At 33.9% G+C, this 27,541-nt stretch overlaps 1 protein-coding gene across 2 annotated transcripts in view; it reads right to left on the bottom strand.

Annotated features, from left to right (window-relative positions):
* LOC134854506 (uncharacterized) overlaps positions 1-27,541 on the bottom strand; it is a 77,439-nt gene that overhangs the window by 37,596 nt on the left and 12,302 nt on the right. The window contains exons 3-4 of one of the 2 annotated variants that reach the window (XM_063870798.1): positions 25,037-25,345; positions 19,796-19,887 (exon numbers count right to left, since the gene is read on the bottom strand). In XM_063870798.1, coding sequence (XP_063726868.1) covers positions 19,796-19,887; positions 25,037-25,345 — 401 coding nt within the window. Of the gene's footprint in view, positions 1-19,097; positions 19,888-25,036; positions 25,346-27,541 lie in introns of those variants that run through there. The other variant, XM_063870788.1, reaches the window with a different exon arrangement.

Genomic DNA, 27,541 nt, shown 5'->3' with positions numbered 1-27,541 from the left:
AGTATTTCTAAAGATTGCTGTAATATTGATAGGGCAGTACTTATCTGCTCTGCGACTTCATTCCGGGTTTCCATCTTGACAAGATTAAGGCGAACATGCAGTTGTTCAGAATTAGTTTCATGGTTGTAAGGGAAAAAAGCAATTGAAAAGATAGAAAAGGGTGAGATTTTTGAAAACCAAAAAAGGGCAATTTGCTTTTTTAACCAAATTTATTTTCTTATTATTTATTTTCTAAAAATGAGACACTTCTCTTTGAAAGTCGGAAAAAAGCTCAACTACCTTTCAAAGAAAACTATGAAAGAAAAGTTTGACCAAAAATCGTCCTTTCTCACTACTCCTCTTGAAATAATTATGGAACCTGAACTAAACTACTATTTATAATTGGATAAATTGGATATTTTACCACTGTAAAATATTTAATATTAACCAATCATAATCCATCTAACTAACAACCCACTTATTTGTAAGTGCTGAAATTACTTGTAATTTCAGCACCAGAGAGATTTGAATTTAACTTAGAAATTAGTTGCCTCTCCAAGAGAACTTCAGCAGTTGCAATAAGCCAGTATACTCTAGATCTATTGAGCCTAGCAGAGACTAGTTAAACACCCTGAGACTAGTAGATATAAGAGTAAGATTAGGATCGGTATTAGACTAAGAAGTTGCACGAATCTACCCAGCCGAAAATAAGATAGCGTGACGAGCAGACGGTGTACCCTATCCGAAATTACTCTATGAGTTAACCAAGAGCAATTTAACTCATCTGGTGCGACCATAAGTCTCGAATAAGACCTTAATAGCTTAGAATTAACCAAAAATAGATTAGAAATTAGACAAAACATTTTCAAAATGTTACACGATATTAACCTAATTGAAATTTCTCTACGAATCAATAGATCAGAGCCGATATTCCGCACAATACTAGAACTACCTGGTATTGGAAGAAGACCTCGGACAAGAGACGATATACGACTAAGTAGAAACTTATCATTTAGTTTTATGGTTGTACGGCAAAAGCCAACACAAACTTTTATATTTAGAATCTTATTAGCAATGAATTTAGATTTTCATTTGCAAACATAAAATTTTGAAGTAAATATTCATGATCATTTCAGGCGCTAAACAAAATTATTAATGTACAATAACGATTAATAAAAAGATCTCAGATCGTTTTCCTAATTTCTGCAGTATTATTTAAAACATATTTGAAAAATATTTATTGAAAATAAAAAGAAAAATTAGTAGCATGACAATAAATAGTTAGTAATCATAAATCATCCTGTTGTTTCAGCTTCATCACCTAAACATAACAGCAATCATAAGCTCACTATTATCATTGAAAAACTAAATCCTTTTATTAAATAAATTTAAACCATTTTAAACTTAAAGATTCATTTAACTTTAAAAATAAGATCATCAAGGCTTATCCTTGGATCTTAATAAATTTTCTATCTCACTAAATTTAAAATCTGATCATCAAGGCCTATCCTTGGATCAAAAAGAACAATTTTGTTCTCCCCCACCCACTTAGCAAGTGTCTAACGACCTCAAACGTCGATTCACTATCCAACCTTTTTAAAAGACCCAGGACTAATAGAAATTTTTAAATAAAACTAACCATTAAAATTAAGATAAACAGTGAAGAACTTCGGTTATTCATCCTTCACTTGAACCCTCCTCTTAACAGACCCAGGATAGATCTTAGACTTAGTAAGTTGAAAACAGTATCTAACGAACTACTTGCGTTCTAATTATACCTGAACCTTGTGGATCGATTTACTATTCTCCAACCCTTGAACACAATCACTACCCCTAAGTAAGATTAAGTAAGTTAACAACTTAACTTAGACTAGCCACGAGAAATTAAAAAATCATTCTTCGGAATCAATATACGTTTCTTTCCAACCCTGACAAAAAGACCCAGGTTAAGCTAACCAAAAAATCGTAAGGACTAACAGTCTAAGGAAATAGAAATAACTAACAATTTCTTGCATCCCTCATCCTAAACCTTATGTCATTCAAAAACTTAACAAATAAACAAACAATCGTTTTACACAACTGTGAAATAGATAACAAAAAATACGATCTTATAATCACACCTCATACACAAACAGTTGGATACATTAGAACAAAACAACATACAATAAAAAGGAAAATTATAAACAAACAAAGACAAATCACACGAAAAAGATTTTCAAAAAATAGAAACGCATTTTCTGAATCAGAAGTCAATAGTTTAGACGAACTATACAAATTAAGAAAATCAATAGATAAAAATTGTCCCATCCATGATCAAATATATTTTTCCGACTCAGAAACAACTTCAAATTCATCAAAAAGAGGAAAAAGAAGAAAAAAAAAGCAATACAAACACAAACCATTACACTTGTATAATTGAACCAACCAATCAGACACATCGATAGTTATATATTAACAGTCATCAAACAAAAAAATGAGCCACACTCAAAGTGACGAAAGTCCAGATGACGAAGCAGTTTTTGCCTTTCTTATAGATTCACTCGATGATAGAGGACAACACTATTTTTGCAAGAACTTACTCGTAAATTTGTTTGAACCAGGTATCAGCCCATGCAAAGAAAAATTCCCAGATGTAAAAATCAAAAGACAAATTATTGAACATTATTTGAAAGACATATGTAATCTATTACAACAATATGGAATCTACACCATAGAATTCAGCACACCAAATACAGCCCATCGTAAATATGTAATTCAAACAGACAATATTGAATTAGAATTTTCAAAAGTATTCATGGAATATATCAAAAGCATACAATATCATAATTCACAAAGAGCAAACTCCATATTCACTAACGAAGTTTTTGCAATAATATATAGTTGTATATCTATATTAGAAAAAACAGAAATTCAAAGTATATCACCAACTGAAACATCCAAACATACAAAAGTACGAAATTAAAACACAGTATTTTCAACATTTCTACATATAATTCGCAAAAATTTCACTAAAGATGATGTTTCACAAAACACTAAACATGATTTACAAAAAATTTTAGCATGGTTTATAATAGATTATTTCACCCACAATTTAGATTTAATTTCACAAGCAAGAAAAAAATTTAGAACTCAAAATACCAATGACAACACTGTTCTTTCAGAACAATCAGATTACGTTTGGGACCCTGACTGGTCTCATCATGCGTTTCTAAATATCCCAAAAGCTATCTCAAGTCAAGCAATAAGTACAATATCTTTTCACAGAGATTATGTAAAAGTAGTACCATTAACCATTGATGCAACACCATTGAATTATAATACATTTTTACCTGATACACGAAATAACAGTTTAAATTCGACGATCATACATAATGAAAATCTCAATGGAACCAGAAATCTTACACAACAAGATATTCAAACACCATCACACTTCATAAACGAAAAAAACAACTACACAACAAAGTCTTTCACCAATACACCCCAATCTGACAACACCAAGAAATACAAATACATCACTAACACAGGTAACCTTACAATCAACCGTTAAACCTTCGGTTGCTCCAAAATATTCACATATGGACTATCAAACGTATAGACCAATGACAATACCGTCAAAAACACGAAAACCGTTCACAAGAAATACTTTTGCAGAACACAATTATAATTATGCTCACAAACCAAAAAAAACCAACCTCCCCGAAAAAACACACAAAATTTAAACCACGTATGTTCCCATTATTGGAATCTCCCAAAAACATCGACTAATTCAGTAAATTTTCCAGATAATCCACAACCTACACAGGATTATAGTGAAAATTACCCATTCTTTCAACAAAATAAAAATAAACAACATACACCATATAATACAAACTATTTATCATCTGATGAAGATGATTATCACCAACCAGATATTTTTGCACCATATACTAAAGAATATCGCACACAGAGACCGCGATAATCTCAATCATCTCAAAATATGAAAATTTACCCACAAAACCCAACAGATATACAAAACCCACAACAAAGGCATACACAAAACCCATTTAACACACAATCTTTTCAACCAATACAACCACAAAACCCAATGTTAATGCAATCTTATCAACCAACTCAAATGCAAAATGAAATACCGCTTCCATATTACCTTCAGCACCACGAAATAACAAAAAATCAACTTTCAAATTTTTCACAAATGCCAAGTGCCGCAGAATCACTACAGATGACAATGAATCCATACCTCATGGGTGGATCATCAATAACATCCAATAAGCCACTGATGGTATTCACAGGAACATACCCTGAATATTCTGTAGAAGATTATCTAAATGCAGTAACAGCAAATTTTATTTTAAATATAGGATCCGAACCAATTAATACGCCAATAAATCAAAATTGGATACATAGACGCAGAGCACTAATACAAACAACCCTAGATGGCGCAGCTCAAAAATGGTTTTCAGTATTACCTATAGAAATAAAATCAGACTGGAAAAGATTCACAGTAGAATTTTCAAAAATGTTGGACTCTGAAAGAAACAAACAACATCAAAGAGTTTCATGCAATGAAATCCGCAGATTACCAATTGAAACAATTAAACAATTAGCAGTACGTATCGAAACACTGGTTCGAAAAGCATATTCACTTAATACACATGGCTATAAACACACAAAAATGACAGAAATTTTAATGATGACCTTAACACCTCAATTAGGGAAAATAGCGATAAAAAAGAGAGCATCTCATCCTTCTTCAATTCGAGAACCAGACTTAGATTTTCGAAAATTAGTAGATAAACTAGAACAAGCAGAAATCACAATGAAACTCGAAGAAACAGAAAATCTAAAACTACAATATGTTAATCGAATTGAAACAAATACTACACATATAAATAACATACAGGAATCAGATACAGACCTAATTGAAAAAATCACTGAAATACTAAATATCTATGAAAAACATCCAAATTTTAAAGGCAAACCATCCTTCAAAAAATGGTGTAATTTTTGCCGACGATACGGACACAGTATTTCCGAATGTAGACAAAAACAACAAGACAATCAGAATAAACCTCGAAAGCACAAAGAACCAAATAAATCGTTCTATCAAGACATGAAAAAAGACCAAAATCTACCAAACAGAAATATATATATACTAATAACAGTTCAGGAAAACCACTTCCAAACAACCCAAATTACACAAGGAATCAATCACCATATAACTCAGGTTATAGAGGTAGATCACCCGAACGAGGAAATACACGAAATTCCTCACAAAATAGATATAATCGATCGAATAGCCAAAATAACCAAAATAACTATTCACGATCAAATTCCAATACAACACAATTTGTTTCTGGATCCATTTCCCAATCAAACCCAAGGAATAGACACTATTCCAATAATCAATCACGAAACTCATCATACAACAGAAATAGAAACTATTCACATAATAGATATAGAAGTTATTCAAACAATCGAAATCAGAATTACCCGAACAATCGATCAAGAAATATTTCATATAATAGATCAAACTATCACAGATAAAACGATAATTATCAAAACAGATCACAAAATAATTCACAAAATCGAAACTCATGTTACAATAATCGATACAGAAATTATTCCCAGTCACCACACAGGAATAATAACAGTTACCCTGATTCTAAACATCGATAAAGAAGTAGCACACCAAAACATCAAAGACACATTAATCAAGTGCAGACAAATGAAGAAACAACTTCAGACCCCCCAAGTTTTGATGACACAGGAAGTAACGAACTACAACTAAATCATATAAATTGTGAATCGTCAGATACAGAAAGTGATACAGATAATACCATCTCTGTAAATATGATAACAGTCGATAACGACTATGATCCTATCATAAATGAACAACCTTTTACCTCACATATATATGAAAATCAATTGGAACTCCTTCACAATACTATATTGGACCCAGTGATACTACACAAACTACACAAGAATTAAACGGAATTAACACGGTAATTAAACCCGATAAAATAGACGAAACACAAGCTCAAACACAAAACATATTTATCAAAATATACAAAAAGAACAGCCCAGAAAAAAAAATTTGGACAATTCCATTTCTCTTAGAAAGCCCAAGAAACAAAGAATTTCAACCACCAGATCTTGAAATTGACTTTTTAATTGATTCAGGAGCAGAATCAAATACAATTAATATTCCCACATGGAATGAAATCAAAAAATTACATCCAAAATTAACACCTCTTGTAACCTCTAGTAAATAAGCAACAGCACAAGGATCAACATTAGTAAATTATGGAAAAATCCAATTGTTTCTTCTCCCCACGAGAACAATGGAACAAAACAAATTTTAAACAAACCGTTTAAACAAATATTTCATATTACTGATATTAAGCACAATATCATTGGCATACCATTTATATCTAAATATATACCAACAATCAACATCCTGAATAGTAAAATACAAATCAAAGATAAGTACACATAAACAAAAAATACAGCCCTAACATTCTTCCAAAGATTAAACAAACAACCACCATTCTTCTCAAAATTTTACCTCATTTACAATCAACAACGGAAACACCTGAAAACACTATCAGGAAATATATAAAATTTTTCAATAAAACAAGTTCACCAGTATAACAAAAGTCAAAATAAATAACAACTTTTTATGTCAGACTTCGATTTTAAACCTATTCACAAATTTTTCAAAATTACGATCTCATCCATAAAATATTCGAAAAACACGAATTCCGACATCATATCATTTCATTACACGTGTATAATAATACACCATATCAATTAACACTACCCTTAGGACTTTTAGGATATTGTGAAACAAATGCTACAATTTCACCTATAAATGAAGTGGCCTACCGCGTTAATAAAATACTCCAATTATTAGATATTTGCCTATCCACAATTCTTGACGAAGAATTATCCATAAACAATATAATAAGTAATGAAAAAAAAACACAGATTACTTCACAAAAACACCATATTTTAAACCAACATTCAATATAACAAATTACACAAAAGAACAACAAAAATTTTTAACAATGTTTAATTTTGAACATTCACAATTTACACAAACCGAATTTGATAAATTAGCAAAACAACTGCTAAAATATTCAACAGTCTACGCAACATCAAAATTTGACGTTGAAAAAATTAGTTCATCACTACACCTCCCGTTAAAACCCGACGCAGTTTTCAAAAAACAAAGAGCCAGTAACGTACCAATTCACTTACATGACAAGGTAAACAGATTACTTGACATTTTAGAACAATACAAAATTATCTCACCAGTAAATAAGGAAGAACAACCGAAAGGTAACATTTTTATCAAACCTGTTATCATTCTAGCAAAAGGTGAATCACTAAAAATAAAGGTTTTTCCTTCTACCCTTAAAATCATTTAGCACAAAACAGCTGCAAGCTTTTGTATTAAGTAGAATAACGCATCGATTTTTTACCAATATATTTTGTTTTAAGTCGGCATCAACATCAATTTGTACAAACAAAGAAAGATAGACAATGTTTTTATGCAATCACAAACCAAAAAAGAAACGTTTATAGTTTTAGAACAGTATCATAAAATACTTCAGAACGAAAATCTGAAGGCAGCTCCCGATAAATCACACTTCTTTCTAGCACGACTTAAATTTTTAGGACATAATATAGAACGAGAAACTATTACTCCATTAACATCACGCATTGATGCTATTCAAAAACTTCAGCCACCAACAAATGAAAAGAAAATCCAAGAACTCCTTGGAATGTTAAATTTCTTAAGTAAATATGTTTATAAAATGCAATTATACTTAAGACCCTTCTATAGTATCCTCAGACAACAAAATAATTTTGAATGGACCACTGAACATCAAACACGATTTAAAGAAATTAAAAAACTTTTAACTGAACAAATTTCAATTACAATTCCAAACCCAAATCAACCATTCTATGCAATGTGCGATGCTTCAAATTTTGGCATTGGCGCAGCATTGCTACAATCACATAGTGAACGAATAAAATGAACCTTATATCAGCAAATTCACAATTATCCCTTCAAGCAGAGCTACGACTCTCAACTCTAATGAGAGAATGTACAGCTATAATTTATACACTAACAGAATATGAATTTTTGATACTTGGATCAAAACACCCAACAGTTCTATTCACAGATCACAAACCAATTATTTTTCTCTTTACACAAAAATCAAATCCAAATCATAGAGTTTATAGATTTCAACTAATTCTAATGAAATTTCCAAACTTACATATAGTTTGGACAGCAGGAAAAAACCTTGCGTTACCAGATACATTAAGTCGAAATACGCCACCTGAATTACTCACAAGAAAAACTACAGTTGAAATACAACAAAATATTAAATTTTATCTTGTAAAAGATGAAACATCACCCTGACTAGAATGCAAATATGCAGTAAAAACTGATATTGATCAATCACAAATAAATAATCTACAACATTTTCCACTCTACTTAGATTGCCAGAATAATCACTACGAAGTTGAGCTACTAGGCACATCAACTTTTAAACCAATCCCATACTCACAATGGATAAAAAATAACACTCAACAAAAGAGAATAAAACAACACTCGCATAAAAAAGACCTTTTTCCATTAATCGAAAAAGAAAATTTAACCGATAAAATAAATTTATCAGGACCGCAAACAAATGATTCAAAATACACAATAAATCAAGTTTTTGACCTCCATGACCCACTTAACACAATTCCTCTATCAAAACTAGAAATTGACAATATTTTTCTCCCCCCAACAGATAAAATTACACTTGAACTCTTGAAACAATATCAAAATTTCGACCCAGTAATTAGACAATTGAAATCATGGCACAAATTCAAAACTAAGCCCATAAAAGCAGATACCACAATTTTAGGATTTAAAACACACCTCCGACATTTCCGAAAATTAAATAACACAGCAATTAATGAAAATACAGATCTTTTAGAATATAATTTACATGATTCAAAAGTTCCCTGTCTACCTTTAAGTATGATATTAATACCTTTTAACATCTCACATACACAAAATACTAAAGGACACTCCGGATCAGAGAAAACATACTCAAATTTTACACAAAAATTTTATTTCCCAAATGCACCAATTTGGATAAAAGTATTATGCAATGATCGTATAATAGGTCAATTAAACAAACCTTATCCAAATCAAAAACAAAAAGCACAAAAACAAGATTTTAAAGGACAAAGTTTATATTTTAACCATCGCATTTCATTCGATACAAAAGGACCAATTTCACCATCCTCTGAAGGAAACTCCTACATTATGGTCATTGTTGACGCATTTACACATTATGTAGCACTCAACCCAGTACCACATTGTAATGCTTATTATGCCTACACGACGCTTTATGAACTTTGGATAGCTAAATTCGGACTACCCGAAATCTTAGTTACAGACAACCGTACAGAATTCATAAATAATGAAATCATCACACTATGCCACTTATATAACATCAAACATAAACCACGTACATCTCATGCACCTTGGACAAACGGTTTAGTCGAAGGTATGAACCGTTCACTACAAGAATATCTCCGATGTAACATAAATGGAAATGATACAAAATACACAGAATGGTCAGCAGATGTAAAATTATTTCCATACAATTCACAAATCACGACAACTTTAGGAATGTCACCATACGAAATGGTTTTTAATCAGAAGCCACGTAAACCAATTATGTTTACAGCAAATTCCCATAAAAATGCACAAGGTTATTGCCAACCAAATAAACACTCAATTTGTTATAACCTACCTTTACACACACATGATGAAGATCATTTTCATCACCCACAAGTTCTTAAATTAGCCTCCGGCACACACACCGAATGGATTTTAAATAGAGATAAAAAACACAATGAAATTTACCAAAAAGTAACAAAGAAATTGTTACAAAGGCAAAATATTAACGACCAAATTAATTCACGCTTTACACCAGCCACAGATTTAAAAATTGGAACATTTGTCTTAATACCTAACTTTAAAACACAAAAAGGAATCTCTAAAAAATTACAACCCCTTCGAAAAGGACCATGCCAAATAATTGCCAAACCCACTGACGTAACGTATAAACTCACAGATTCAAATAAAAAGGAAATTGTTCAACATCGTAACAATCTATTGCCCTACTACCCAAAAGAATACGCGCTATGCGAATTAACTCAATTATATTCTTTCACAGGTTTAAAAAATTTTCAAAATCATTCTTATACAGAAAAAGAAATAGATGAACAACACAACGTTCATCATGAAAAACAAAATCAAAAACAAACCACAACTTAAAATAATAAAAAAACGCCAGACCCAAAAATACCTCAAAAAGAAAGAAAAAATAGGAAAATGATAGAAAAAATTCTACCACAAGATTAAGTAGAAAAATCAGAACATAGAGAATCATCACGACTTAGAAATCAACCACGTAAAAACTACAAAACATTCATCCCACAATCTAAAATATTAAAGAAAAATGAAATTCAAAAACAACTCTGATTTTAAAATAACTACTTTTACACCTCTGGATTATTTTGAACTTTCATGTTTCAAAATAACAAGCTGACAAAATCGCAACAATTTTAGTTCAGATTCAGCCAATAGGATTCACTTAAATCCGTCACCTTCTATATCTCTAACACCAACCTTTTAGCCGAAAGATATTAAACTCCAGGCATATCTATAACTATAACTTTACAACCTCCAGGTCAAAAATAAGCAACTCGCTAAAACTTGACAACTAAAATAAATACCACCATAATATTACAACCCTCCCCTATCTAATAACGCAAAGATCGACAATATTTTCCCAACTCAGACCTCGAAAACCCTCCAACCAAAAATGGTAAATTAACCTAAAGTAAAAAGGACCATATTCATTTGGCCTAAAGTACAAATATCTCAAAATACCCCAGATCACCCGACAAATAAAAATAAAGCAAAGAAGACCTCCTGAACACCATAAAATTAGCCCCCAACAAATTTTAACAAAACTCAACCCACTTGCCAAAAAATCAATAAATAACTCGACCACACTTGAATCTCGCCTCAAACAACAAAAAATATTCGACAAATAAATCATTTTTTAAATGCTCTTCTCTCGATCAGTCAGTATCTTTAAAAATACAATTTTAAATCTTTTAATAAACTTTTTCAAACTATTCAAACTTTTGTTCTTATTTCTATTTGATACTTTTGAAGCTTTTATAATCATTTTAATATTTTTTTGCAACATTTTTTAAATTTTCTACTCCCTATTTGAAATATATCTCCAACTTTCCCAAATCATTGATCATATTCACAGGTACGAAAATTCAAAGTCTATTTAAATGATACGAACAATTTTTAGAAGAACAGATATTTTTTTACTATTTGTAACTTTCATCATATTTTTATCATCCCTAATATTGACAATGTGCAAATTTGTAAAAAAGGCAATAATCACATTCGCCTTAGCAACAACCTTTTTAATTCTTTTCATTGAAGAATACTACAATAAACATAAATCTTCCCACTAGAAAAAATCAATCAGAAAACTTTCAAAAATTGCTAACCAACAATCATAAAATCAGTCTTCACCGACATCATCCCAAGAAAACCCAACAATACCTACATCTACCCAAAACCCCCAAACATCCACACGAATTTCTTTCCAAGATAATCCATACACTTTTGAAGAACGACACGCTCGCTTATCCGAACCATTAGAACCAGTTCAGCGACAGGCACCCCTAAGTGAACCAACATATAACTTGTACCCCACATTACCACAAGAATTAAGTAGAATAAGAAACATTAGTCATAACCAAAATACAGTCGAAATAAACAGACAAATTATACATCCACGACGAAACAGAAGTTTTCAAACCCCTAGAGTTCATTTTGATATACCCCAATCACCAACACCAACTACTTCAGAAAACCCAAATAGTACATTACCAGAAACTCCCCCACTCCTTTCACAACGTAGCACCTCAAGTAAACCCTCAGATTACTTAGGTTCAACACCAACATCTGAACAAATACGTGAAAATCCCTTTAACCCTCCCCCCCCCCCCAATCCCACAACACGACTACCATATTGGACAACACACTCATATACACAAGGTGAACCAAACTTAGTAAACGACCCAATAAATATTTTTACGGATACAACACTATCATCACTACCAGAAACATTGTCACTACCGTCAACACCATCATTAAGTCAAATTTCACCGACGCTTTTCTCTTTAAATTTTCCAAATAACCTCGACGCTAGAAATCAAGAGCAATCATCAACAAATATCCCTTTACGATTAGATTGGAACACATTTGTAGCACCCCCACCATTATTTGGACAACATCAAGAACGTAACCGACTTCACAGTTGGGCACTCAAGAGACTACAATATAGACAAGATATCCACGAAGATATTCGTGAACACAATATTCAAATACTTCAACAAAATAGTCTCCAATTGAAATTCGAAATCACGATCAAACTTAATAATATTGTTCAACATCCCTACCCATTAAATCCACCAAATATAACCGCTCAATTGCTACCACCACCAATTATAACAACTGAAGTAATATATAAATACGATAGATATACCAAAAACACAATTGGTTACATCACATTTTATAACCCATTTTCAGGATTATCATACACATGTATATTCTAAAAATATTAACATTTCAACATATCTTTTTTCTAATATTTTCCGACCAGAACACAAATCCTTCTCCTCGCACAGGACCCCAGGATTTATTAGTAACACACTACGATTGCGAAGAAAACGAACAAAAAACACTACACAAATACGCAATAAACCAAGTATCACAATGCGAAACAGAACCACAAGCTATAGAAACTACAAATGTAATAGCAACATTGTATTCAACAGCCCGAGCAACAACAGTCACAGGATATAAATTTACAGCAACAATTTCCGAAAAGAAAGTACACTGTTCACAAGTTTCCAATGGAAATAAGAACCGACTTGATCACGAATCATTCTATCAAAGTAATATAGAACGACTTTTACATCTAAATCCCGATGATTGTAAAAACGAACTACTCAGACTAAACATCACAAGAAATTGAAACAGAGACAGGAAAATAGTAAATTTCCAAGAATGCCGATTCTGTACACCAAGCACAGCTTGAAAGTTATCAAGGACATTTAAAACTAGACGAAAAATACCCATACAACGGCGCACACGGAAGATTAACTTATGACATACACGATAAACACTGGATACCACACATTGGAATAAATGACCCCTCAAACTACAAGCAGACACAAAAAATAAAGAATATCAAGAAAGAATGTTTTTCGATTGGAAATTACAACTCGAAAAAGTACAACTCACACGAGACTTATCAGATAACACAATAATCTATCAAGGAATTAGATTACCTTGCAAAAATGATCAAGGTTTTTGTGACCCTACAACACGGACACAAGCAACAATTGTTTGGTTTCCCGAAGAAACATGCACAACATTTCAAGTAGCAAAAATACACGCTCGAATGATAAAATTTCATGAAAAATGTTTTATAGAATCAATTCCATACGAACAAGTAAATCCATCCCGAAAACAAAGTAATGATTTTAGAAATGTTCATGATATAGAAAATAAGTTAACACGTTTTCAAATATATCAAGAAACAGAAATTGCATGCAAATACAGAAATCCACTATATAAAACACAATATTCTGAAATACTTGTCGAATACGAAAAAGGTTTCGACATGACCACTGGAAAAATAAAATTTGACCCTTATGCCACAGGTCACCCTCTAAAAGAAGGAACATCATACACACCAGTTAATTTTCAAAAAAACACAGGTCAACCTGGTGGAAAACTAAAGCCACATGACAGTAGAAGTACACGTTTACAAGAACTATCACTAATGAATAACACCTATTTCGTTAATATTCATTACAATATTCACTTAGATTTGAATCTAGACTACATAATTAGTCGAATTTTTCAAGAAATGTCACTCTCCGAATTAGAAACATTTCACCAATTATGCGAATTGGAAAGGACACAAATCCTACAATCACTCGCACTAGCAGTACTAAAAATACCCTACGCAGGATACTTATTGTCAGGAAATAGATCAAATTTTCTAGACTACGAAGGAAATATTTTATGGTTTTATACTTGTACCAAAAACGTATCACCACTATATGTTTTTGAAGATAAACTTTGTTATAAAAGAATCACTATATTCTATAAAAATAAAGTACATTTTGTCGACACACTTTCAAGACGAACATATTTTTGGGATACCGCAGTCCCATGTGGATCAGAAAATAGCCAATCAATGGGAATATATTCTAAATCAGATATCCAAAATCACATTAGAACACAACAATTTCAAGAATTATTAACACAAATGGACACTATACAAAGACAGTCAATTGACCAGAATTTAAGAAAACTTGCCGAAACCGCAGGATTTGCAGATATTTATACACAAGATTATAGCGGGTGTTTTAAAGACATTAAAGACTACATATATTTAAACGGTGAAAAATGCAGCCCACAGGATATTTCACCTATAAATATTTTCAGTTTTGTCACCCTAAAAAACGAAATTCTAGCTTTTCTAGGATGGCCCTATTACATCTTAGAAAAATTAACTATATTATACGCAATGTTTAACTTTATAGGATTTCTTTTCTCACTCTTAAAAGGAATCTATAACACATGCGCTATACACACACAAGTAAACAGACAAGCAAGTGTAGCACGCATACTGTTGGCAGGATTTTTTGGAGTTTTTCATCATCAATAAACAAAATACTTCTAGATGCACAAATAAAAGAATATAACACGAAAATATCCACTAGACAGAACACTTACGACGAAGAACACAATAATATAGAGATAACACCTACCGCACCACAGTTGCCACCCCTACCACAAAACCATTCGTTATCATTAGTTCCCCGTAATTTCCGAAACCTAGCAATCACAAATAATCCAAATTCTAGACCAAATATACCACAAAGCCCCATCCAACATATAATGACACATCATTCACAAAATGATAATACATACGAATAAATTATAGAACCACCCCACACCACCACTTTTCAGTCTCAAAATAAGGGTTTTTTTAGTCCACGATGAGCCGACAACTTGGATCCCTACATCGCTCAAGTTCCCACCCAGCCAACCTCCAAACTCAAATCCCAATAATCTACTTTTTGCTTTCCCACCACCCGATTTTCCGATTATTAATATATCATCAAGCACGAATTCTGATACTAACTCAGATATTTCAGTTTTATACTCTGTCTCACAATTTAATAACCCTAATTTAGAAACCCCTGACGAATTTGCAGACTCCGAACCATCTCCATTAAATTATACTCAGACCAAATCCTCAGTTTTTTCAAAACCCCCTTTTCAACCAATTCCATCAAATCATTCACTCCCATCCATTTCCACTCCTTCTTAAGCTTCACAAGTGACCCCAACCTATTCTCCACTTCATTCCGACAGATCATATAATAATTCCCCAGATACCCCCCAAATTTCCCAGGATCTCGATAATTTTATTACCCTATAACAACAGTTAATACACCCTAACACCCTCACAATACATCAACTATCATCCACAATAGAATCCTCAAACCCACCTACTCCTACACCCTCCTCAGCTTACACTGCATCATTCACACATTCATCCACATCCACCGAAACACCTAGTAGCACTCACCGAGCTTATCGCACTTTTTAACGAAAATTCCCGAATCACCCATTCCCCCGACCAAACCCGGAACAGCCTGCGAATATATTAATCACCCGCAACACACAAACACGAAAAAAAAAATTTGCAATCACCTTACCCTCAATTCCACAATATACATTAAACACACCTAACGATACTAATGACACACGTAGTTTTGTAGATGAACATGTTTTAATGCCAACACTTCTTTGAACAGCTTATTATCATTTTACTAACCCCCTTTGCCTACCACTAACTAATACTCATGACAGCATAGAAAGAAACAAAGACATGTTATATAGACTCACTACAACACTAACACCTCGACAATTTACTTACGTAGGATATAAAAAATTACTAAAAACATTCACTGCACCCCGAGCTAACAAATTTACAATAGAATATTACGACCATAATCAAGACAATTTTTTAGATGAAGACCGCTTCGCTAACCCGCAATTAACAGAAAAACTTTTCATCAAAACACCATATGTATTTACACTCAATATATTTGATCGAAAATTTGATCACATCATCTCTGAAGCACTAACTGACATGCAAGCTTATGAAAGTTTTAAAGAAAAATTTCAATTATTTTCACTAACCTTTCACTTTCTTTCACCACATCAACGCGATTTGCACTGTTCCCACGATATTATGTTACGCACTAAACAAACCCACACATATACATACTATCGTTTTATACAAAATCATTTTGATTTGCATACCCCATCAAGACAACCTCACCATCGTTTTCAGTTTCCTAACTCAAAGTACACGTCACCATTTTTCCTTAATTTTACATATTGCATCAAAGATACTAACCTCCACGGCATCCTCCGCAACTATGACCCAGTTACCCAAATGTATATATTTTGTCCCATCACGAAGACCTTTAATGCCGAAGAATCCAGACCCTTCCTTATGCCGCATGAATATATCCAGCCTATTGAAATACCAATATTAGAATTCATTCACAATACTAAATACAATCATAAAATATATAACCTCATTCAAAACACACCTTACGAGTTTGCAGTAGGCACTGAAGAACTAAAAACCAATAAAGCACTTCAATTGCTTTGGCCACTGCTACAAACTAAAAACATCATACGCATACTAGCCAAATTACTAACAACATCAGATATGATACACGACATCTTCCCCCACAGCTTTTTCCCAGAAGATTAACAGGTAAGTATAATTTAAAATACTCTTCGCTAATAAATTTAAATTAGAACTAACCATTTTCTATCAATATTTGATTTACATTTCTAGTCTTCACATCACAATCATCCACAAAACAGAAAAGAAAAATAAGAATACAAACTTGATAAATTCTCTTAAAATTCGTTAATTTCTTGCACTAAATAATGTAAAAATAAAAAAATTCATACTAAATGTAGTAATTTTATCTATAAATTATTTCCCCATAAAGCAGTAAACTTAATTACGATGAAAATTTATAATTTTAAATTTCCCCCAAACGCAGTAAAATTCAAATTCTATGCAATAAATTGATAAAATGAGAAAGCAGTACTAATTTTTTCAAATATTTTCATTCACTTGCACAAGAATTCTATCCAAACTCGCACAGCTCGCCCACAAAGAATTGTTTAAATAATGATTTTAAGTTTCAAGTTTTCACACTCAACAACTCTAACACACGATAAAAAGTTTCAAACTTTCCTTTAACCCGGTTGGAAAGGAATTATATACTAAACCAAACTAACCAACGCAGCTTACTAAACACCACAAATCATAAAATAACAGCATGACTAAGAAAAGAAAACCAACGGTACCCAAACCGGATTAACCCAGTTTAAAACTGGATAATTTATTCTTTTGAAGACTATTATAAAGTCTAAGAAAGAAATAATGAAACACAAAAAAGTCGCAAGACAAACCCATACCAAAAACAATTTGATTTTTGAAAAAAGGACACAACCAAAGTAACATAAGAAAGACCAACATAAACCCAACATAAAACGTTATCACATAACAGGACCTCTCAAAGAAACAGCATGAAATCATACTCCCACTCCTGGCCTAACCCACCAGAGACGACGCTCTATAGCCGGCCTAACCCACCGCGCTACATCCACGCTTTGTGACACACACTCCTGTTTTTAATAAGAGGTACTCAAGGGTGATTAACTCTTCAAAATAACCCAACTAAAACAAAACGCTTTTTTTGAAAACGACTAACTAAAATCATGATTAAAAAATTGAATTAACATAATTTTATGAAATGTAAATCAGACTTTGAGGTATATAGATCAATACACAACAACAAAGACGAACATCCAAAGACTAGATGATCCCATCACACTCGAACAAAAGAATGGTAAAGCACAACCGACATGCCGTCCACAATCACAACTCAAAGGATTTAGGGTACGACTTGACTTCGCAGAAAAGGACTTCATTGAACTAGACCAATGACCACCTCGATGTTCAAGTATACGTACAGATCCGAGTTACAAGGCATCCCTGCCACACACGATCTCCACGCCATTCCCAGACGAAGTTGCACACAAAACAAGTTCTCTACATAATACAGAAAAACCCGTCATAGCAAACCATTTTGAAATCGGATTGATTTCATTGGGGATCACAGTCGTTGTCAAAAGATGACGTAATAATTTCCTGTCCATAATTCCAGCCTCCTGGAATTTCCTTATCCAAGAGGAACCGGACAAGAAAATGATGTTCACCAAATACCAACGTTCATCATCCATCCTTCAAATTGCAGAAAGATAATTCTAAAAAACTCTGTAAAACCCGGATGGGTGAAAGCTGAACTAAACTACATTTTATAATTGGATAAATTGGATATTTTACCACTGTAAAATATTTAATATTAACCAATCATAATCCATCTAACTAACAACCCACTTATTTGTAAGTGCTGAAATTACTTGTAATTTCAGCACCAGAGAGATTTGAATTTAACTTAGAAATTAGTTGCCTCTCCAAGAGAACTTCAGCAGTTGCAATAAGCCAGTATACTCTAGATCTACTGAGCCTAGCAGAGACTAGTTAAACACCCTGAGACTAGTAGATATAAGAGTAAGATTAGGATCGGTATTAGACTAAGAAGTTGCACGAATCTATCCGGCCGAAAATAAGATAGCGTGACGAGCAGACGGTGCACCCTATCCGAAATTACTCTATGAGTTAACCAAGAGCAAATTAACTCAATTAATTTTAACTCCAAGTTAGTATCACAGGGGAAAACGTTTGATTAGTGATGAATCTAATCACCGAGAGGTTTATGAAGCGTCCCGCTCTAAAACTGCCCGCGTGGCATCCATCTTCATGCAAGATTTACAACGGATTAAAGACAGTATATTGGTTCTAGATGAAGGTTGACGCTTATTATATGAAAGGAATTTAAATATTTTGTTATGATCTTAACAACGACCCTCACACAAAAAGTTTTTATGAACGGAAAAGTTTCTTGTAATTGTTCGATTTAAGGGTGAAGCTTGTTTTTTTTTGCGGGAGAGTTGCTTTCGGGAGAAGAAATGACATTGTAGCTTGTTCATTTGAGACCACATGCGTTATTCGGCTCCTCGCTCTGCTTCGGATACTTTTTGTGGAACCAATCGCGAAGTTTTTTCCACCTGTTCTGCAGGGGTGCTTTGAAAGGCTTGACAATTGAAACCAGAATAACTGCATTGAAGAAAAAGAAGAAGCTCTGAAAGTAGTTCAGAGCCTCAATCGACATCCGGTATTTGTCAAACTTTATTTCCTCTAATGACATGAAAATAGAATTACTCAACATTTGATATTTGAGCTCGAAGAGAAATAGCAAAAGCTGACCAATACAAGTTGGAAACACAAAAATAGCAAATGCTAGTGACATTAAACCAAAAGCTTTAGCTAGCATTCGTTTTGTCTCCTCTAGCCGTTTGTTGGCAACTCTTTTTACAGCCAGAAGCTCTCGTACCACGAAAAAGTAAAGAATGCCAGAAACAATAGGTGTAATAAGTTTGAGTGTGAACTCGTACATTTTGAAGAAGTCTATCCTGGTCCCATTCTCATTGCCACCTCTATGGAAACATGAATCGCAGTCTCCCCAGATCCCGAAAAACCCATCTCTCTAAAAAAATTTGATCGAAACTCTGCAATTTTGATTTTTCTGTGCTCTTTTGAAATATTGTAATGGCTTTTTAAGCTGATTTTTTCTTGATAAAAATAAGTCACCCGTATTGACAAGAGATGAACTGCAATTTTTTTTTTATAAAGATAATGTGGCAAAAATCTAAGAAAATGATTTGAATTGATCTAAAACCGATTCAGTTTGATCGAAAGCCTAGCTTAAAAATCAGTTTTGATCAATTTCCGAAAACTTCGATTCCATTTTTGACATTAATTTTATAGGGATTTTGGTTGGAATAAGTAGTTTAAATCAGTTCAAATCAATTTCATCCATATTTTGCGTATTCATTCTATATAAACTGTACACATATTATATTCAGATATTCTTGACTATCAAATCTTAAAAAATGTTGGAGTTGAAATTATAATGTAAACATTTCAATTGATATAATGAGTTGACGTTTGGCCTGAAAATAAACTATGAGTATAATAAGAAAACTAAGTTTGCTGCACCAAAAAAGGATAGTTTCAAGTTGAATTTTTTCATCCTATGTTCATTTACCTAACAAAAATGTGCCTAGAAAAATAGGCCTGGAAAATTTGAAAATTTTTTGCGTTATAACCATTTCCCTTGCCGCAGGAAAACTTAGATTTGTAAAATCATAAACACTTTGAGTAAGAAAATTGTTGAGGTTTCGAAACAAAAACAACAGTTAGTTAAAATATTTTTGTCGAACTTTCACGACAGTCACTTCAATTAAACTGATTTTTAGGCAACCGAATTGATATTTTTATGATTAAAACCAAAAAATTGGTTTCGAAACTAATTAAGAACCATGCAGCATGCCCACCGACAACTTTTAACCAAACCTCTGAACCAAATTTTATAGTAGTCGCTTCCCTTAAGTTCTGAAAGTTGTCATGTTTGACGGTGTTAAAAAATGATGATACTCAAGGTAATGATTTTAGTTAGATGCTGATAAAAGAGTTATTTAAACTAAGATTAGTTTAAAAAAAAGTACAACTACGGGTTTCTCTATTATAAAAAAGTAGCAGACTTTCAAACAAAGACTAGATTAAAATACAATAAGATAGTGAGGTTTCTCAGCTAGTTAATGTTAAAACTCAAGTCAAGAAGTTGAAAAAGAATTGGATGTGCTTTTGGCCGGTACCCTTATTTGTGAGTCTATAATTTAAAATAGCACTAGAGGTTTATATGCACGTTTTACATTCTCCTTAACAATTTTCGGAAAACCACCCATGATTGAATAGCTAAAAAAGTATGCAAATACTTTCCATCCAAGCCAGGCGCCTTGGAATTGAAAGATCTAACGTGATAATCACGTATTTCAAATAGAAGAACTAGAACCACAAATCAATTTCCAGTTCAAACGAAAAAACTGAAAAGTTTCTACTAAAGTTGTAAAGAGCCTTTAACGGAGAGAAGAGTTTTTGAGTTTTAGGAGGCATCTCGTTTTGTTGCTCTAAGTTCCGTTCAACGTATGAGTTCTTCTAAGCCCATTGATCACCCCAAGAGGTCCATAGCTTCAAAAATTGAAATCGTGTCCAACCTGTCCAAGGGTGTCAAGAATTGGAGGTTCATTGGGAGTGCCCGTCGGATCATACTGGATGAATTTGATTTTCTTAGACGGCTAGGTTGGGGAGTTTATTGAAAATGACACCATCTTGCCTTCTAGATCTTCTTCTTTTGATTTGTTAAAATCAGGGGTCCAGTGCCTCAACGGCGATGAGCTGGGAGTGGTGAGATCTACAAAAGCAACAGGCAGATTTTCCACCTCAATTGTTACTGCCTCTAAAATTGATAGCACAGGAGTCTTAACGCATTGAGATGAGTGTTCATCGGGTATGTCCTCTGAGTCTCAACTAAACTAGTACAAAATTCTTTCTTCCAACAATGATGGTGGCTGTCTGGTACGGATTGGTTTTGTGTTGTACATAATGCGTGAATCCAATATCTTCCATGGAGGTGGTGATTTCATTGGCGAGGAAGCTTTTCTTTTGGCCATTCCTGTAACTTTCGATTAGATTGGCATTGGATAGGAATTGGTTCAGGCCCAATTTTTTTTACAGTTTTTATTATCCAGGCTTCCTACGACGTTTTTGGTCGTTTGGGAGCTCATACTTTTTTGCTGAATTTCTACATTTTGTTTCCTGTTCTCTATGCGGCAGTGGTCTGTTTCTTTTTGGCTATCTAGTAGGATAGCGGGTGGTATCATAGGTTGCTCGACGCTTCAGTACCTGGTTTTCGGGTTGGCCGGGGTCTAAGGAAAAACCTGATCCATATCGAGCTTCAAGTCATCCGTTCGTGGTTCGTCTTGCTCAATTTCAGTTGATTTTTGAGCTGAAGCTCTTGTGCTAGTACGGGACTTTCTTGAGTAGGCGGCTTTAGATCTGTTAGGAGAATTAAATCACTAGAGTCGTCGTCGGTTATAGTCTCCATTGACATATTGAGATTAGCTTGTACTGTATCAGCATTTTCCGACGTTTGGCCAAAGGGTTGTCCCAAAAGGATCTGTTCACAGTGACTCACCGTACCAATTGGTAATCGTCATGTTTCCTATCTTTTCCTATCTTTACGTATTCGATGCAGTTTTCTCAGTGAAATTGATTTTCACGATAGATTTTTGTCCACCAGATATAAAGTGTCGCCAAGCTCTTCATTGCAAATTGTCTGTTGTCCTCTTCATGAAGTCTGTGAAGCATTGTAGTCCTCAAGCATGCCGGAATGAAGGAAATCAAGGCATCTCTCCGTCGAAATCAAGGCATCTTTCATTGATCTATAAGTTATTAATGAAAGTTTCAAAGTATTTTCCCACCTGTAGTATGTTCTCCTTCCGGTCTTTATCTCTTCTTTTAAAAACTTTCTTTATTACAAGATCTTGTTTTGTAAAAAGCCATCAATTTTGAGTCAGAGATTTCCGGCCGAGAGAATGGAAATATTTTGTGATATATAGACTTGGGACTTTTATCATAAACGCCGATTTGATCTTTGGTTATGCTCATCGGATAACTTGTACTGGTTACAGTAAAAAGGGTTTCATTTACCAGATGATAATCTTGATCTGACTGTGTCTGTTCGATTGAAAATAATTGGTCTGACAACTCTTAATAAATGTTTAAAATGTTGGTAAAATTAACCGTTTGAGAGGATGGAGAGCAGTCTTCTGTACGCGAGTGAAAACTTTGGCACACTGAAATTATAGAATGAGTTAAAATGGTATGCAAAATTTCGGCAGCTCTCTTGTTTTGCTTCTCACGTTCCGTTCCTTGCGTTGCCAGCTTGTTATTCCATTGAATATTTACGTTGCAGTACATTGAATTGTATGACTCCAATTGCTGGGAGAATTTGTCACTGATGGAGAGCGGAGAAATCTTGCCATCAAATTTTCAAAGACGAGAAGAAGACTAATATGGTTTACTGAGGCAATCACAACTTTTTCGTCGTCTTATGAAACGGGTACGGCTTTCACCCGATGGGTTTCTAGATAAGTAATCTACGAATCCAATTTTTATACCCGGGAGATATTCAACGATAAAATTGTGAGGTAGAAGAACTTTATCTGCACAACGGGTAAGGCGTGATTGATCCGACTTCGCGTACTTGTCGTCTTTCAAGGCCCCAATTAATGCTTTTTGGTCCGCAAGAATGGAAAGCTTCTGGCCATTAGGTGGTTTTTAATTTGATCTACTGCCCACAAAACCCAAAAGTTCGAGTTCCTTGGTACTGTATGTCAAGTGGCCTGTAAGAAGTAATCTACTAGCAAATGCTAAAGTTTTCCAAATTCCCGCAGGGTCTTGCCCGAGGAGTGCACCGAAGCCTAACTGGGATGAACTTTTGTTTCAAGCTGGGCGTTACCAGTTTCCTTCTTGATTTTCTCGAACGCCGAGAGGTGCACGTCTGACCATATATTCTGTTTAATTTTTTTTTGCATTGGATCTCTGATCGGTGTCAACAGGGATGCTTAGTTTGGGATAAATTTATTGAATTGGTTGATCGAGACCATTAGAGATCTCATGTTTTCGATAAATTTTGATTCTCTTAAGTTACGGACTGCATCGAAGTTTTGAATCAATAGGGTGGTTCCTGTTGCGTCTATTTTGAATCCCAATCACTCTTCAACATGGGCTTACAACTTAAGTTTTTTCCTTGTAATGGCTAGTCCTTTGTTATTTGAAATTTTACAATGATCGTCAACGCTACCAACTGTAGCGACTAAAATGTCCTCTAAATAACAATGTAACTTCGGTAATTTCTCGGTCAAGCGGTCGATTATTTGTTGAAACTCGTTCAGAATGTCCCCTAGACTGCAAAATCACGTTTTAAACTGATATGAGCAGGTTACGGCTCCTTTCATTATGTTAAACTTACATTGATTACTCGCTTTTCTTGACGAAGAAATTTGGCTGTTTGCATTTTTTAAACCAATAGATAAAAGCCAGATTTTGTTTTTGGTATGACCGCTATTTGTTGAGGCAACATATTGGATTAGCTTAAGAGAATTAAGCATTTGATACCTATTATGAAATGTTTTTTGGCTAGTAGTTTTGAATTCAAAGCTAATTTAATTGATCCGTGGGGTTCTTTATTGAATAGTATTGGGTTGTGCCCTGGCTGTACTTCTGCAAGGTTTGGCAAAGTGCCCTTTGCGGCCGCAGTTTACAGAACTAATTAGAGGATATTTTATAAAGTGTTTTTATATCTTTGTGCCTTTTTTGTTGACTAAAACATAATGCTGATAAAAGAGTTACTTAAGCTAGACTAGCTTAAGACTATGTACAACTACGGGTTTCTCCACTATAAAAACGTAGTAGGCTTTTAAACTTAGACTATATTAAAAGACAAGAAGATAGTGGGGTTAAAACGTAGGTTAAAACTCGGATTAATGTTAAAATAATAAAACTAAAATGCTAAAAGTCAGAATTGGTCCATCCGAAAGAACACTGAACAATAACTGAGAGATCCAAAAGCCGATGTACTTTCGGCATGTACTCTTACTTGCGAATCTTTAACGTAAAACAGCACTAGAGATTAATATGCTCGTTTGACAAACGGAGTTGTCTTCGGTTGCGAGTTGTCGTTCTACCTCTTGATTTTAGCAATAAATTTGAGAAATTTTTGTCTCACAAACCTTTTCGGCCAAACGAACGTCAAGATAAAGCAGAGCAGGGACCAAAACTGTCAAGAAAGCGATTGCCGAGTAGGTCACAACTCTGCGTCGGGTTGTCAGAATTGTTTTTGCATCAGCAAACTTGACCGTGTACACATATCGCTCGTACGCCAGTGCAATCAGGCAGTAACAGTTACTGAAGTAGTTCACGCCCGACAGAATCTCAAGGGGCCAGCGAAGGTCTCCGTAATAAACACGTCTGAAGTTCATCCATTGATAATCCGAAAGCATGTCACATTTCATGAAAATATCCTTAAAGTCGACGCCATACTGAAAAACACGTTTTCTCAGTTTTTGAACTAATTTCGTACAAGCAAAAAAATACAAGCATTGATTTTCAAAACCAGTTCAAAACTCAATATGCCCTGCCAAACTGAAACGAAATATAAAAGGTAAATGTTAATACATCATCATTAATTGAACAACAAAATAAGATATTCATAAAAAATACCGCCGTTCTTTGTTAGCTCAAACACTCTGAATGAGAAATTGTGAATAATCTATTAAGAAATTGAGACAATTTTATTATTTTCTGTGCCAAAAATCTTATGAGACAGCTAGTATCAGGAGAAAGCCTGGTTTTATGTTCGATTTCCCTTTTTGGTAACAAGAGTAAACAATAGTTTTTGGGGAAAAATTAATTACATTTTCGTTAAAGTCATTAAACTTCTGTATCGCTCTAATTTTTTTATGGTTATTCCTTTTAGTTATATTGAACAGTCAGTTCAGCTCTTCGCTCAAGAACCACTCATCAAAAGTATATACCGAGCACTGTTTTTTTAAGATCTCTTAATGTAATTATCACATTATTGATTACCATTATTCTGCAATCATCAAAAATTAGTACTACTTACCAACGGTTTTTTCTCTAAACCAAGAAACTACTAAATAATCATTTTTTCCACTTGTATGTTATGCTGGACAATTGAGTCGAACCAAAATAATCAAATGAAAATTTTTTTGTAAGACAATTCGCAACTTTATTTTTTTAAAGCAAATTTTAGTAGTTCGGAATATGAAAATTTGTTCAGTTCGAATGCTTTAATTCCGAAGCTTTCCTTCAACTCATAAGAAAACAACTGAACAGAAATTGACGGCAGCAATCACTCTCCAGTGCCACTTGTGCAAGGGCAGCTCACATTTTTATATTCCCAATCTATTTCTTTTATCACAATTGCAAGTTTCTTCTCTTGGAGCCCAAGGTCGAAAAACTAGGTATAATCAAAAAATTAAAAACGGCTCACAATGCCACGACATCGAGTTGGATTGATAAAAGAAACCAGAAATTCTAAAGTTAAACCATTCAATATCTTCGGTCACTCTCTTACAGTTTTTGCCTCATTTCCCAGAGGACGTCCTGAGCATACTTAACAACTGGTCCAATTTAACCGAAAACCACGATTAGACCAGCTCAAATATTTTTCGCTTAGGTTTTTTCCTGTTTGAACTCCTCTTCTGAAAAAAGATGAAGCTTTGTGGTACGTTAGTCAAGGCCCTATTGAGCCATCCATTATATGTATGTTTGATATCACTTAAGGTCAAGGTCGAGACAGGTCTCCCGCCAATCACCATTCATGAAGTAACTGAAAAGACCACTCTTTTGATACTGTTGAAAGATTTCAGTTCTCAACGTTTATTCATAATGCAACTGATCATTCGTAACTAATTCTAATTCAACCTTTTGAGACGGTTTTATCCATTAGTTATTAGCAGATAGTTTAGCATTTCACATGGCGCAGCCAGCAGTTTCGACCCACGAGGATTGGACTAACTTTAGGGGTACCTGTATTTTGGTCCAAGCCATCCCCAGACCCACCGTTTTCATGGGAAATCTGGATTGGCTAATTCTTCTTAGCATTTAACCTTCGAGAATATTTTGACCCTAAAGACCTTTTAGCCGATCCCGGCGAGGTATTTGACCGGAAAGACTGGAAAAATTTCCAGAGTCAGAAAACGAAACAGATAGAAATAACAGGATCGGAAGAGACCAAGCGGAAATCAGAAAAGTGAACGAAATAAATATCGAAAGGAGGAAGAAAGGTCCCAAGTTAAGACAAAACATATTTTATCACGAAGCTGATCAGCGAGTCAAATCACGCCTATTCTTTGCACTGGGAACAGAAGGGAAGAAACGATTTCTCCAAAGCTTCGATCACACTATCCTATCCGATAAAAACTTCAAGGAAGTTTTTGCCCAATGTGAAGGTTTAATTTAAAAGGAGAAGAATATCATAGCAGAACTTATGCACTTCTACAACACCAACCAAGCTGAAAGGGAAAGTCATGAATCATTCATCCTAAGACTCTCAGGTCAAGCAGCTTTATACGGGTGTTCAGTCGCAATCGAAAAAGAGGTAGTTCGAGATATATTTATTGCAAAGATTGAGTTCAAGGATATCCAGAGAGAACTTTATATCCACCCGGGAAATTCTCCAGAGGAAACGCTTAGATCCGCACTGTTACAAG

The sequence above is a fragment of the Symsagittifera roscoffensis genome, chromosome 1, assembly GCF_963678635.1.
Source record: "Symsagittifera roscoffensis chromosome 1, txSymRosc1.1, whole genome shotgun sequence".
Taxonomy (NCBI): Eukaryota; Metazoa; Xenacoelomorpha; order Acoela; family Convolutidae; genus Symsagittifera; species Symsagittifera roscoffensis.
This window is presented reverse-complemented; position numbering and strand designations above follow the sequence as displayed.